Source organism: Carcharhinus amblyrhynchos, chromosome 33, assembly GCF_965287045.1.
Source record: "Carcharhinus amblyrhynchos chromosome 33, sCarAmb.v2.hapA, whole genome shotgun sequence".
NCBI classification, from domain to species: Eukaryota; Metazoa; Chordata; class Chondrichthyes; order Carcharhiniformes; family Carcharhinidae; genus Carcharhinus; species Carcharhinus amblyrhynchos.
The window spans coordinates 15,240,464-15,253,710 of record NC_137356.1 but is presented as its reverse complement, the minus strand read 5'-3'; the positions used below and the strand labels follow the sequence as shown (position 1 = coordinate 15,253,710).

Sequence of the window (13,247 nt, the reverse complement as noted above, 5' to 3'; positions counted from 1 at the left end):
CACTCATAACTGAACTCCAGGATGAATATTTCCCATCAACCACCACCCTCTGTCTTCTTACAGCTAGCGAATTTCTGATCCAAACCGCTAAATCACCCTCAATCCCATACCTCCGTATCTCCTGCAATAGCTTACCGCGGGGAACATTTTACTGAAATCCATATACATCACATCAACTGCTTTATCCTTATCCATCTCTTTGGTCACCTTCTCAAAGAACTCGATAAGGTTTGTGAGGCACGATCTACCCTTCACAAAACCAATCATTGGCTGCAAGGGGGCTACAAATATCTCACCAGAATCCTGGGAGGATTTCATAGACTTCCTAGAGTGCTGGAGGAGGCCATTCGGTCCATTGAGTCTGCACCAATCACAATTCCATCCAGGCCCTATTCCCATCTTCCCACATATTCACCCTGCTAATTCCTCTGACACTAAGGGTCAATTTAGCATGGCCAATCAACCTAACCTGCACATCTTTGTGACTGTGGGAGGAAACTGGAGCTCAGCCATCTTTGACTCAATAGTCCATTTCTAAAAACACTGGCAAAAACACGCTGGAAGGAATGGCGAAGTTTGGTTGTTCAGAATATTTTTGCCAGATTCAGTACCCTCCCACCAGCCCTACCTGCTACCCCGTATACGCAAACCCACACCCCAAAACCCATAGACCCCTCCAGGTTACGACCCCCTCCCCGCCCCGCCGCTGCTCTGAAATGTACCTGAGTTCCGAACTTTCATCTTGATTTCTTCCGGCTGGTCCCCAGAGCCTCCTTTTGTCATCTCAACGTCACAGGAATTAATGATCCTTCACAACAGGAGAAAAGGAGGTTAGCGTAATGTTTATCACAGCCGGCAGTCAGCCCACACTCCCGGTATCAACACACTGTCACTGCAATACTGTCACCGCAACACTGACACCGCAACGCTGACACTGCAACGCTGTCACCGCAACGCTGTCACCGCAACGCTGACACCGCAACGCTGACACCGCAATACTGTCACTGCAAGACTGACACCGCAACACTGTCACCGCAACACTGTCACCGCAATACTGACACCGCAACGCTGCCCCTGCAACGCTGCCACTGCAATGCTGTTGCTGCTACACTGGTACTGTCACAGTGGCCCACACATTAACACACAAATGTACACACACACACACACACACACACATATTTACACGCACTCACCACCCTCACATACATTCACACGCACTCATGCACTCACACACGTACGCACTCATGCACTCACACACGTACACACTCATACACACACACACACACACACACGTATAAATACACACTTACGGACACAGAATTCTAGAATTTGTATTATATTTGCCCCTCACCGGGTTGACTTGGCAGCAGGAATTGAACTGTTAAACTGAAAAGATCTGTTGCCCGGATGATTTTTAGTTTTTTAACGATGTGGAAATGGAGGTGATTGGTTGGCATTCGGTGTGGCTGTGGGGGATCTGTGTGCAGGGACTGAGCAGCCTGTGTTATAGCAGGCTCGCAGGGTGCTGAACACATCAGTGCAGTAATCCCACCCCCCCGTTACTGCCCCCACACATCTTCCGTTTCTCCCGACTTGGGGCCCAGGGTAAACTGATCCTGGCCTGTGATTGAGTTTATCCACACATGGTGTTGATTCAACCCAGTCCACAGCGTTTACAGCCAGCTTGCAGCCTGGGCTATGGGGGGGGGCCGATATTCTCAGGTGGGTCTGACTGACTGCGTGGAGTTTATAAAGTTTGAAAAACATTCCAATCCCCCCTCACACTCTCCCCGCCTGCTGCAATACAGAGGCTGCCAGCCCTTAGATACAATTTACAGCATGAAACGTGCCCCTTCCGCCCATCTACTCCTCGTGCTATGTTCCACCCTTCCTCCTTTTATCAACCTATCAGCAAGTTGATTGACCCTTCCTGTGTATATCAAACTGCCTTTGCAAAGCGCCACACTTATCCCCCAGCCAGTTCCACGCTGTCTCCATTCTCTGCACGGGGATATTTCCCCTCACTTACAGTCAGACGCTGTAGCAGTATTTTACATTTGCCCCCAGAAAGGGGAGACATTTTCGCCACATTGAACCTGCCAGAATCCCTCCCTGCTGTAGTTATCTCTCTCTGTGTCACGGCTGAGGGTGACAGACTGAGTTCCACAAGCAACTGTAAGAAGTCTCACAACACCAGGTTAAAGTCCAATGGGTTTATTGGGTAACAAATGCCACTAGCTTTGGGAGCACTGCCCCTTCATCAGGTGGGTGGGCACTCATAGAATCATAGAACGCTACAGTGCAGAAAGAGACCCTTCGGCCCATCGAGTCTGCACCGAACACAATCCCACCCAGGCCCTACCCCCATACCCCTACGTTTATACCCGCTAATCCCTCTAATCCCTCTAACCTACACATCCCTGGACACTAAGGGGCAATTTAGCCTGGCCAATCAACCTAACCCGCACATCTTTGGACTGTGGGAGGAAACCGGAGCACCCGGAGGAAACCCACCCAGACACGAGGAGAACGTGCAAACTCCACACAGACAGTGACCCCAAGCCGGGAATCGAACTCAGGGCCCTAGAGCTGTGAAGCAGCGGTGCTAACCCACTGTGCTACCATGCCGCCCCTACCCTGCCACTCCCCACTCACCTGATGAAGGAGCAGCGCTCCGAAAGCTAGGCGTTTGTTACCAAATAAACCTGTTGGACTTTAACCTGGTGTTGTGAGACTTCTGACTATGTTTACCCCAGTCCAACGCTGACATCTCCACATCATGCCTTCCACAAGCAGCAAGGTGGGAAATGACCCTCTCAATGACAGTGACCAGAGGCTGCATTCTCTACAATTAACAACTAAAGGTTTCAGATTGCTCTGAGAGACCTCAGCAGAACCCGCAATCTGTGGCTGTCTCTATCAACTCTTTTCAATTTAAGTTCATCGCCACTCTCCACAACAATTACCCATACCACAGTGGGTTAGCACTGCTGCCTCTCAGCGCCAGGGACCCGGGTTCGATTCCCGGCTCGGGTCACTGCCTGTGCGGAGTCTGCACATTCTCCTCGTGTCTGCATGGGTTTCCTCCGGGTGCTCTGGATTCCTCCCACAGTTCAAAGGTGTGCAGGTTAGGTTGAGTGGCCATGATAAAATTGTGTCAAAGGGATTAACAGGGTTAATGTGTGGGGATACGGGGATAGGGCCTGGGTGGGATTATGGTCGGCGCAGACTCAAAGAACAAAGAAAATTCCAGCACAGGAACAGGCCCTTTGGCCCTCCGAGCCTGCCCCGACCATGCTGCCGGACTGAATTAAAACTCCCACCCTTCCAGGGACCATATCCCTCTTTCTATCCTATTCATGTATTTGTTAAGATGCACCTTAAAAGTCACTACTGTATCTGCTTCCACTACCTCCCCGGATAGCGAGTCCCAGGCACCCTCCACCCACTGTGTAAAAATCTGCCTCGTACATCTTCTTTAAACCTTGCCCCTCGCACCTTAAACCTGTGCCCCTCGGAATTGACTCTTCTACCCTGGGAAAAAGCTTCTGACTATCCACTCTATCCATGCCTCTCATAGTCTTGTAGACTTCTATCAGGTCGCTCCTCAACCTTGATCGCTCCAGTGAGAACAAACCAAGTTTCTCTAACCTCTCCTCAGAGCTAATGCTCTCCGTGCCAGGCAACATCCTGGTAAATCTTTTCTGTACCCTCTCCAAAGCCTCCACATCCTTCTGGCAGTGAGGCAACCAGAATTGAACATTATATTCCAAGTGCGGCCTCACTAAGGTTCTCTAAAGCTGCAGCATACTTGCCAATTCTTCGATGGGCCAAATGGCCTCCTTCTGAGCTGTGGGGATTCTATGATTCTGCGGCACCGATCCCATCGCCCTCTGATAATGGGGCGAAGCATCCCATTGTCCCAATTACAGCACAAGAGGCCATTCAGCCCATTGTCCTGACCAATCATCCAATTGACACATGCCTATGATTCTGCCAGACATGATTGGACAGATCAGTGTGTGAGCTGGAGGTGGTGACCTGTTCCACACTAACGCCATATCCTGGGAAGCACTGAGAGTGGTGGATATACCTGTGTGTCTAATATTCACATCCTGCTCTAACATTTCAATCTTGAGTTAATCTTCTCAAAGGGGGAAACAGTATCAAAGAGAGAAAGAGACAGACGGAGAGGGACAGAGAGAGTAAGTGAGAGACAGAAAGAGAAATGTAAAAAAGAGAAAGAGAGACAGGGAGAGAGAGAGAATGTGAGAGAAAGAATGAGAGAGGAACAAGAGAGAGAGAAGGGAGAGAGACAGAGATACAGACAGACAGACAAGAGAGAGGCAAAGAGAGAGAGACAGAGAGAGTGAGACAGAAAGAGAGAGAGGGGAGAGAGAAAATGAGAGAGAGAGAGACAGAGAGAGAGTGGGACAGAAAGAGAGAATGAGAGAAAGAGAGAGGGAAAGAGAGAACATGAGAGAGAGAGAGAATGTGAAACAGAGGGAAAGAGAGGGAGACAGAAAGAGAGGAGAGAGAATGAGAGACAGAGAGAGAGAGAGAAAGAGACAGAGAGTGAGAAGGGAGAGAATGACATCGACAGAGAGAGAGAATGTGAGAGAAAGAGAGGGGAGAGAAAGAGAGAGAGAGAGAGAATGTGTGTGAGAGAGAGAGGAAAAAGGGAGAGAGAAAAAGAGAGAGGAGAGAGAGAGAATGTGTGTGAGAGAGAAGAGAGGAAAAAGGGAGAGAGAAAAAGAGAGAGGAGAGAGAATGAGAAAGAAAGAGAGAGAGAGTGAGACAGCGAGAGAGAGAGAGAGAGAGAAAGGAACAGAGTGAGAGAGAGAAAGAGAGACTGTTGAGAGAAGGTAATGGAGAAAGCAAAATGGCGGTTTAAAGATGGAGAACCATTTCCCTGCATTGGATTGTTTGGGTTTTTTAGCCTCTGTCACTGGGTCACCTTTTCTAATTTCTCACTCTTCAGCGCCTGGCCCCCGTGTCTCTCTTTGGGCTGAAGCTGATGCTGATATCACCGTCCGTAACCCGCTAATTGCCCCGAGTGGGAAAGTCTCAGGCTTCGGCCTTCTACAGGAAGCTCAGTAACCCTCGCGCCGTTGAGGCAGGGGAAGGCCTTGGGGGGCCCCTCACCCTGACACTGGGACACGAGGAGCAGCCCGGGCTGAGACTGTGGCCCAGCCCAAGCGAGGCCTTCGCACACTGGCTGAACCCCCCCCGCCCCGCTCCGAGAGACCCCCTTCCTGGTGATGCCTGCGGCAGCTGGAACCATTGAATAGGTTGTTAACCTTGACATTGAACTGGAATTACAAATCCCGCCAGGTGGGGAAGAAAGGAGGGACATTAACTCCTCGATCGGGGAACGGAGCTTGAAGTGAAGTCTGTCGAGGGAGTTGCTGAGACCACACGTGGGGTATTGTGCATTGTTCTAGCTGCCTGGTTTAGGAAGGGATGTATTTGCTTTGGAAACAGTTTGTGGAATGTTCCCTCGATTGATCGCTAGAATGTGGGAGTTGTTTGTTTTAGGAAAGGTTGAGTTTAGAGAAAGAGAGAGAGGGGAGAAAAAGAGAAATGAAGAGATAGAGAGTGACAGAAAGAGAGGAGAGAGAAAGGCAGATTAAAGGTAAACTTAGTAAGATTCTGGGTGGCCTTTAAATGTTATTTATTAGTATCATGAGTAGGCTTACCTTAACACTGCAATGAAGTTACTGTGAAAATCCCCTAGTTGCCACACCCTGAACACTGAGGGAGAATTTAGCACGGCCGATATGCCCTAACCAGCACGTCTTTCGGACTGTGGGAGGAAACCGGAGTACCCGGAGGAAACCCACGCAGACACGGGGAGAATGTGCAGACTGAGGACAGACAGTGAGTGAGGCCGGGAATCGAACCCCGGTGTGTAGTGCTAACCACTGTGCCGCACTGTGGAGGCTGGGTCATATTGAAGGGCTGCTTTAGACAGAGTTCTGATTGAGAAAGGGGTCAAGGGTTACAGGCTGGCGGTGGGGGGGAGGGGGGGGGTGGGGGTGAAATGGGCAGGAAAATGGAGTTCCAGTCACAATCATGTGACAATAACAAACCAAATCAAATCAAACCCAAACAGGCGCCCGAGTGTGTGGCGACTAGAGGAATTTCACAGTAACTTCATTGCAGTGTTAATGCAAGCCTTACTCTGAAAGCTTAAGAGTTAGCTGGATAGCAATGGTGGTTTTGGGGTTAGCCCGTGTGACCAGCTTTTCATTCCCTTTGAGACCTGCTCCAATCTGTAGAGTCCTCGCAAAACTTTCCACAAGTTATCTGCCACATTCAGTGGTTCTGGATGGGCCTCAGGATTTAACCACATTAGTAGCTGCACTCGCGCTAACTCCAGGGCGGTTCCATCCTCAGCTGGGCCCAATCCCCCCTCGGTATCTGGCCTTGTAGCTGGATAATATCCTGGCCTGTTCTTGGTTTCCCGCCTGTCTCTGTGTGACTGCTCGATTCACTGGGTTGGCTTCTGCCCTCCCGACTCCTTCCTGTTACAACCCACGGATTGTTCACCCTTTCCCTGGAAGGGCGTCTGACCGAAGGCAGGAAGATTGCCGGAAATATATTTTTGCCCTTCCCAACACAAAAAAATGGGGACAAGGAAAGGAGATGAAATTGTGTAAAGTCGCTGGGCTAGTGATCCAGACTCGGGACAAAATGGGTTCAAATCCCAACCCGGCAACTGGAGGGATTTAAATTCACTTAATAAATCTGGGGTTGAAAGCTAGTCTCAGTAATCATACAATCTCTACAGTGCAGAAGGAGGCCATTCAGCCCATCAAGTCTGCACTGACAACAATCCCATCCAGTTCTTATCCCCTTAAATCCAACATTTACCCCATAATCCCCCTAACCTACGTATCCAGGACACTAAGGGGCAATTTAACATGGCCAATATATCTAAGTCGTACATCTTTGTAATGGTGACAATGAAACCATTGTCACTCGTCATAAAAACCCACCTGGTTCGCTGGTCCGTGTGCCGTCCTTACCCAGTCTGGCCTACATGTGACTCCAGACCCACAGCAATGTGGTTGACTCTTAACTACCCTCGGAAATGGCCAAGTGAGACACTCAGCTCAAGGGGCAATTAAGGATGGGCAACAAATCACCCACAAGGGGCGGCACTGTGGTGCAGTGGTTAGCACAGCGCCAGGGACGCAGATTCGATTCCCGGCTTGGGTCGCTGCCTGTACGGAATTTGCACATTCTCCCCATGTCTGCGTGGGTTTCCTCCGGGTGCTCTGGTTTCCTTCCACACTTCAAAATATGTAGCTTAAGTTGATTGCTAATATGCCCCTTAGGGGATTAGCGAGGTAAATGTCTGAGGTTATGAGAAAAGGGCTGGGTGGGATTGTAGTCGCTGCAGACTCGATGGGCTGAATGGCCTCTTTCTGCACTGTTGGATTCAATGCTCGAATCTGTCATCAAGGAAGAAATAGCGAGACACCTGGGTATAAATTGTCTCATTGGTAAGATGCAGCATGGGTTCATGAAGGGCAGATCATGTTTGACTAATTTGGTGGAATGCTTTGAGAACATTACATGCACAGTGGACAATGGGGAACCTGTGGATGTGGTGTATCTGGATTTCCAGAAGGCATTTGACAAGGTGCCGCACCAAAGACTGCTACATAAGATAAAGGTGCACAGTCTTAGGGGAATGTATTAGCATGTTTAAGGATTGGTTAACTAACAGAAAGCAAAGAGTGGGGGTAAATGGGTGTTTTTCTGTTGGTGATCAGTGACTAGTCGTGTGCCTTAGGGATCAGTGTCGGGACTGCAATTGTTTATAATTTACATAGATGATTTGGAGTTGGGGACCAAGTATCGTGTGTCAAAATTCACAGATGACACCAAGATGGGTGGAAGAGCAAAGTGTGCAGAGAATACTGAAAGCCTACAAAGGGATATAGATAATCTAAGTGAGTGGGCAAGTGTCTGGCAGATGGAGTACAATGTTGGTAAATGTGAGGTCATCCATTTTGGTAGGAATAATAGTAAAATGGACAATTATTTAATTGGTTAAAAAATTGTAGCATGCTGCTGTGCAGAGGGATCTGGGTGTCCTTGTGCAGGAATCTCAAGGAGTTGGTTTGCAGGTGATGCAGGTAATTAAGGAGGCAAATGGAATTTTGTCCTTCATTGCTAGAGGGATGGAGTTTAAAACCAGCGAGATTATGTTGCAGCTGTATAAGGTGCTGGTGAGGCCACACCTGCAGTACTGTGTACAGTTTTGGTCTCCTTACTTGAGAAAAGATATACTGGCACTGGAGGGGGTGCAGAGGAGATTCACTAGGTTGATTCCGGAGTTGAGAGGGTTGACTCATGAGGAGAGACTGAGTAGACTGGGGCTATACTCATTGGGATTTAGAAGAATGAGGGGAGATCTTATAGAAACATGCAAGATTATGAAGGGAATCGATAAGATAGAAGCAGGGAAGTTGTTTCCACTGGTGAGTGAAACTAGAACTAGGGAGCATTGCCTCAAAATAAGGGGAAGCAGATTTAGGACTGAGTTGAGGAGGAACTTCTTCACACAAAGGGTTGTGAATCTGTGGGATTCCCTGCCCAGTTGATGCTCCCTCATTGAATGTTTTTAAGGCAAGGATAGATAGATTTTTGAACAGTAAAGGAATTAAGGGTTATGGTGAGCGGGTGGGTAAGTGGAGCTGAGTCCCTGAAAAGATCAGCCGTGATCTTATTGAACGGTGGAGCAGGCTCGAGGGGCCAGATGGCCGACTCCTGCTCCTAGTTCTTATGATCCCATGAGAAAATGAAGAAAATAACATATTTGCAACAAAGAGATCCCATTTACACAGTAACTCCCCATTCACCTTGTCACAAGTAGACTTACACTAACACTGCAATGAAGTTACTGTGAAAATCAGATAAAAGTTACTGAGGGAGATAGAGGATGGGTGACCACCAGACAGAGGGAGAGTAGGAGTGCGGCCATGTCCCTCCAAGACAGAGATACTGTTTTGGATACTGTTGGGGGAGATGGGTCACCAGGGGAAGGTGACGGCAGCCACAGGAGGGCAGGATAAAGAACAGCAGGGCTGTAATGATAGGGGACTCAGTTGTAAGGAGAACAGGCAGGTTTCTGTGGATGCAAATGGGACTCCAGGATGGTGAGATGCCTCCCTAGTACAAGGATGTCTCGGAACGGCTGCAGTGCATTTTGGAGGGAGAGGGTGAGCACCAGCTGTCTTGGTGCATACAGGCACAAACGATATAGGTAAGAAATGGGGTGAGGTCCTACAATCTGAATTAACATTGCATCACACAAATGCCAGGCAATGACCAGGTCCAACAAGAGAGGATCTAACCATCACCCCTTGACCATTCCATGACTTGACCAAGACTGAATCCCCCCACTCTCAACATCGGGGGTTACCATTGATCAGAAACTGAACTGGACCCACCCATATAAATACTGTGGCCATCATAGCAGGTCAGAACCAGGAATATTGCGGCGAGTAACTCACCTCCTGACTCCCCAGAGCCACCATCTACAAGGTACAAGTCAGGAGTGTGATGGAATACTCCCCACTTGCCTGGATGGGAGCAGCTCCAACAACACTCAAGAAGCTCGACACCATCCAGGACAAAGCAGCCCATTTGATTGGCATCGCATCTATAAACATTCACTCCCTCCACCACCGACGCTCAGTAACAGCCGTGTGGACCATCTACAAGATGCACTGCAGCAATTCACCAAAATCCTTAAACATCATCTTCCAAACCCACAACCACTTCCATCTAGAAGGACAAGGGCAGCAGATACATGGGGAACACCCACCACCTGCAAGTTCCCCTCCAAACCGCTCACCACCCCGACTTGGAAATATATCGGCCGTTTCTTCACAGTCGCTGGGTCAAAATCCAGGAACGCCCCTCAGTATAACATCTTGTGTGCAGCTACACTTCACGGACTGCTGAGGTTCATGAGGAACTAGTGCTGAGGGATAAACACTGGCCCTGCCAACGTGGTCTACATCTGGTGTAGTTTAAAATAAAAGTGGTGAACTGACAGACAGAGGGATGCCTGTAACTGGTGAGTTGAGCTACGAGTGTGCCATTTGCCTTTAGCTCTGACCTTGTTCCGTATGCACTCTGTGATTCACGGAACACCCCCCCATCCCCTCAGTGTGATTAAAGAGCCTTTCCTCAATATCTGCCTCATAGTGAGACCCCCTACAGCCCGCTCCCGGAGAGTTACCATCTGAGAAGGGGGAGCACATCCCCTCATTCCAAACTCCATGAAGATCAGGACACAGGATCCCCCTGCTCAGAATTTGATTTGATTTTATTATTGTCACATGTATTAACATGCAGTGAAAAATATTGTTTCTTGCGCACTATACAAAGCATACCGTTCATAGAGAAGGAAAGGAGAGAGTGCAGAATATAATGTTACAGTCATAGCTAGGGTGTAGAGAAAGATCAGCTTAATGCGAGGTAGGTCCATTCAAAAGTCTGACGGCAGCAGGGAAGAAGCTGTTCTTGAGTTGGTTGGTACGTGACCTCAGACTTTTGTATCTTTTTCCTGACGGAAGAAGGTGGAAGAGAGAATGTCCGGGGTGTGTGTGGTCCTGAATTATGCCGGCTGCTTTGTCGAGGCAGCGGGAAGTGTAGACAGAGTCAATGGATGGGAGGCTGGTTTGTGTGATGGATTGGGCTACATCCATGACCCTTTGTAGTTTTTTGCGGCGTAGGACAGAACAGAAGCCAGACCAAGCGGTGATGCAACCAGAAAGAATGCTTTCTATGGCGCATCTGAGAAAAATGTGCTTGGTACTGTATGTTATGGCGGGTTGTGTGAGGACAGCTGTAATGTGTAATAATGACAGGGTGTTAGCACTGAGACTGAGGGCCACTCTGTCAGAAACTCCTGCTCCTTTCGAGGTCTCTTTCGGGTCGGAACCACATGCATTTCATTGGATGACCCCCCCCCACTTCCTGACGCCGCAGGCAATCGGAATACTTGCCAGAATCTGCTTTTGGATAAGATATCTTCTCTCACACATTGTCTGCAGTCCTGTATCTACTGTCTCCAATTCCCAGATATCTCTTGACTCCTTTGACACAGAGCATTACAAGACAAAAACTGGCCTTTTACCGCAACACCCCTTTATCAGTATGAATATTTCCAATTACCCTGTGCCTACACCCTTTATTTATCCACCCGACTGTGAATGTCCGCGCTGAAAATCTAAAAGATTCTTACTTCAGAAAACAAAGATCACTTTTTTGGATAGTTTGTTGGTGATGGCATGTCTTCCAGATAGGGTTGTGTCCAATACGCTTTGTGCCAGCATGTATTCAAATACCCTGGGCAATGTGCCAAGTTTCTCCACCCTGTACCAGCCCAGATTGAAATGCCCTGGGCAATGAGCCAAGTATCTCCGCCCGACCCCAACACAGATTGGAATATCATGGATAATGTGCCAGATATGCGGCGGCACAGTGGCACAGTGGTTAGCACTGCTGCCTCACGATGTCAGGGACCCAGGTTCAATTCCTGGTTCGGGTCACTGTCTGTGTGGAGTTTGCACATTCTCCCCGTCTCTGCATGGGTTTCCTCCAGGCGCTCCGATTTCCTCCACACAGTCCAAAGATGTGCTGGTTTGTTTGATTGGCCGTGCCAAGTTGTCCCTTAATGTTAGGGGGATTAGCGGGCTAAAGATGTGGGGTGATGGGAATAAGGTCTGGGATTGTGGTCAGTGCAGACTCAATGGGCTGAATGGCCTCCTTCTGCACTATAGGGATTCTATGATGATTCTCTGCAAGGATTTCCTCTGGATGCTCCGATTTCCTCCCAAAATCCAAAGATGTGCGGGTCAGGTTGGTTGGCCATGATAAATTGCCCCTTAGTGTCCAGGGGATTAGCAGGGTAAATATGTGGGGTTACGGGAAGAGGGTCAGGGTGGGGTTGTTGTCAGTGCAGACTCAATGGGCTGAATAGCCTCCTTTCGCACTGTAGGGATTCGATTCTATCCTATATCTTCACCATGATTGGAATATTATGGATAATGTGCCAGATATCTCTGCCCTGCACCAGCCCAGATTAGGATTTTTCAGGCAGCTCCCCCCAGTTACTTTGCCTGCGTGCCAATGCATTGGAATATTGGGGGCAATGTGCCAGACTTACAAATCCTACCGAGTCACATTTAGCTCTGGAAAAAAACTAGCAAGTCCCCGAGCAGAGGCAGACCGCTGCAAACTTCCACATTACCAATTGCCCCGACTGCTTTAAGCATTGCTGCAGGAACGTTTGACGTTGGACTAAAAGGGGAAATATTTAACGAGACGTTAGCACATGTAAGGTATAGCAGACTGTCTAACATGACCTCATACTGTAGCTGTAAATACATCCAGGAAGACAGAAAGAAGTTCCTTTCCCCTCTTTGGTACCCCACAAACTCGAGACTGAGGAGAGAATGCTTTAACTGCCTCAGTCAGTGACTGCCCTTAACATGTTTAACAGAATAATTGCAATTTACTCTCAAAAGCTTTGCAAAGCTGCAAGTTCTGTTTAAGATGATCTTGTACTTACAGTTGTGTGGGATGGCTGTTGCACTGAAGAGTTTTTCAATCTCCTTCTTTCTTATCCCTCTCTGTCTCTCTCTCTGTCTCTCTCCAGCCTAATTTAATAGTTGCTGGTCTGTATCAGATAGGAGATTCTGCAAATCCTGACCGTTGGTTCACACATGAGTTTGCACACTCGGAACAATTAACTGAAGGATTTCGCCCAGTTCCTGCATGCAGTCACTTCACGCTGAGTCACCAGCTCCACATTCTGCTTTGTTCCCAGTTTCTGCCACTCCTCTTAAGTGGAGAGCCGTTATACTGACCCACCCTCTCACTACCAGCCTCATCAATCCCTGTGAGCTCCCCGGGGAGCTCTTTGGCCGCCGTTCCTCACCAGTTTTCAGGAGAGAGAGAGAGAAGTTTGCAGAGTTCCTTTGGGTTTTTTGATCAGGGCCTGTCAGATGTCGATGTCACCACGTGCCTGGATCCAGCCCCTCCCTGGATTCTAGCTGTAACTGTGCCACGCCGGCCCACCTAGCTCACTTCTAGAGCCTCGGCCTGGACTGTCGTGCATCGTCATGGCAACGCCACCACCGTCAAACTTGTCACCCATAAGAGCAGAATTAGGCCACTTGGCCCATCGAGTCTGCTCCGCCATTCAATCATGGCTG

At 48.8% G+C, this 13,247-nt stretch overlaps 1 protein-coding gene across 1 annotated transcript in view; it reads right to left on the bottom strand.

Moving 5' to 3' along the window:
- The window catches only part of LOC145360915 (asialoglycoprotein receptor 1-like), a 51,254-nt gene extending 38,239 nt beyond the window's left edge, over nt 1-13,015 (bottom strand). Inside the window, exons 1-2 of the mRNA XM_080216419.1 lie at nt 12,602-13,015; nt 723-808 (exon numbers count right to left, since the gene is read on the bottom strand). Of these exons, the coding sequence (XP_080072545.1) occupies nt 723-783 (61 nt within the window). The 5' untranslated portion in view covers nt 784-808; nt 12,602-13,015. The remainder of the gene's footprint in view (nt 1-722; nt 809-12,601) is intronic.
- Nucleotides 13,016-13,247: the final 232 nt, after the last annotated feature.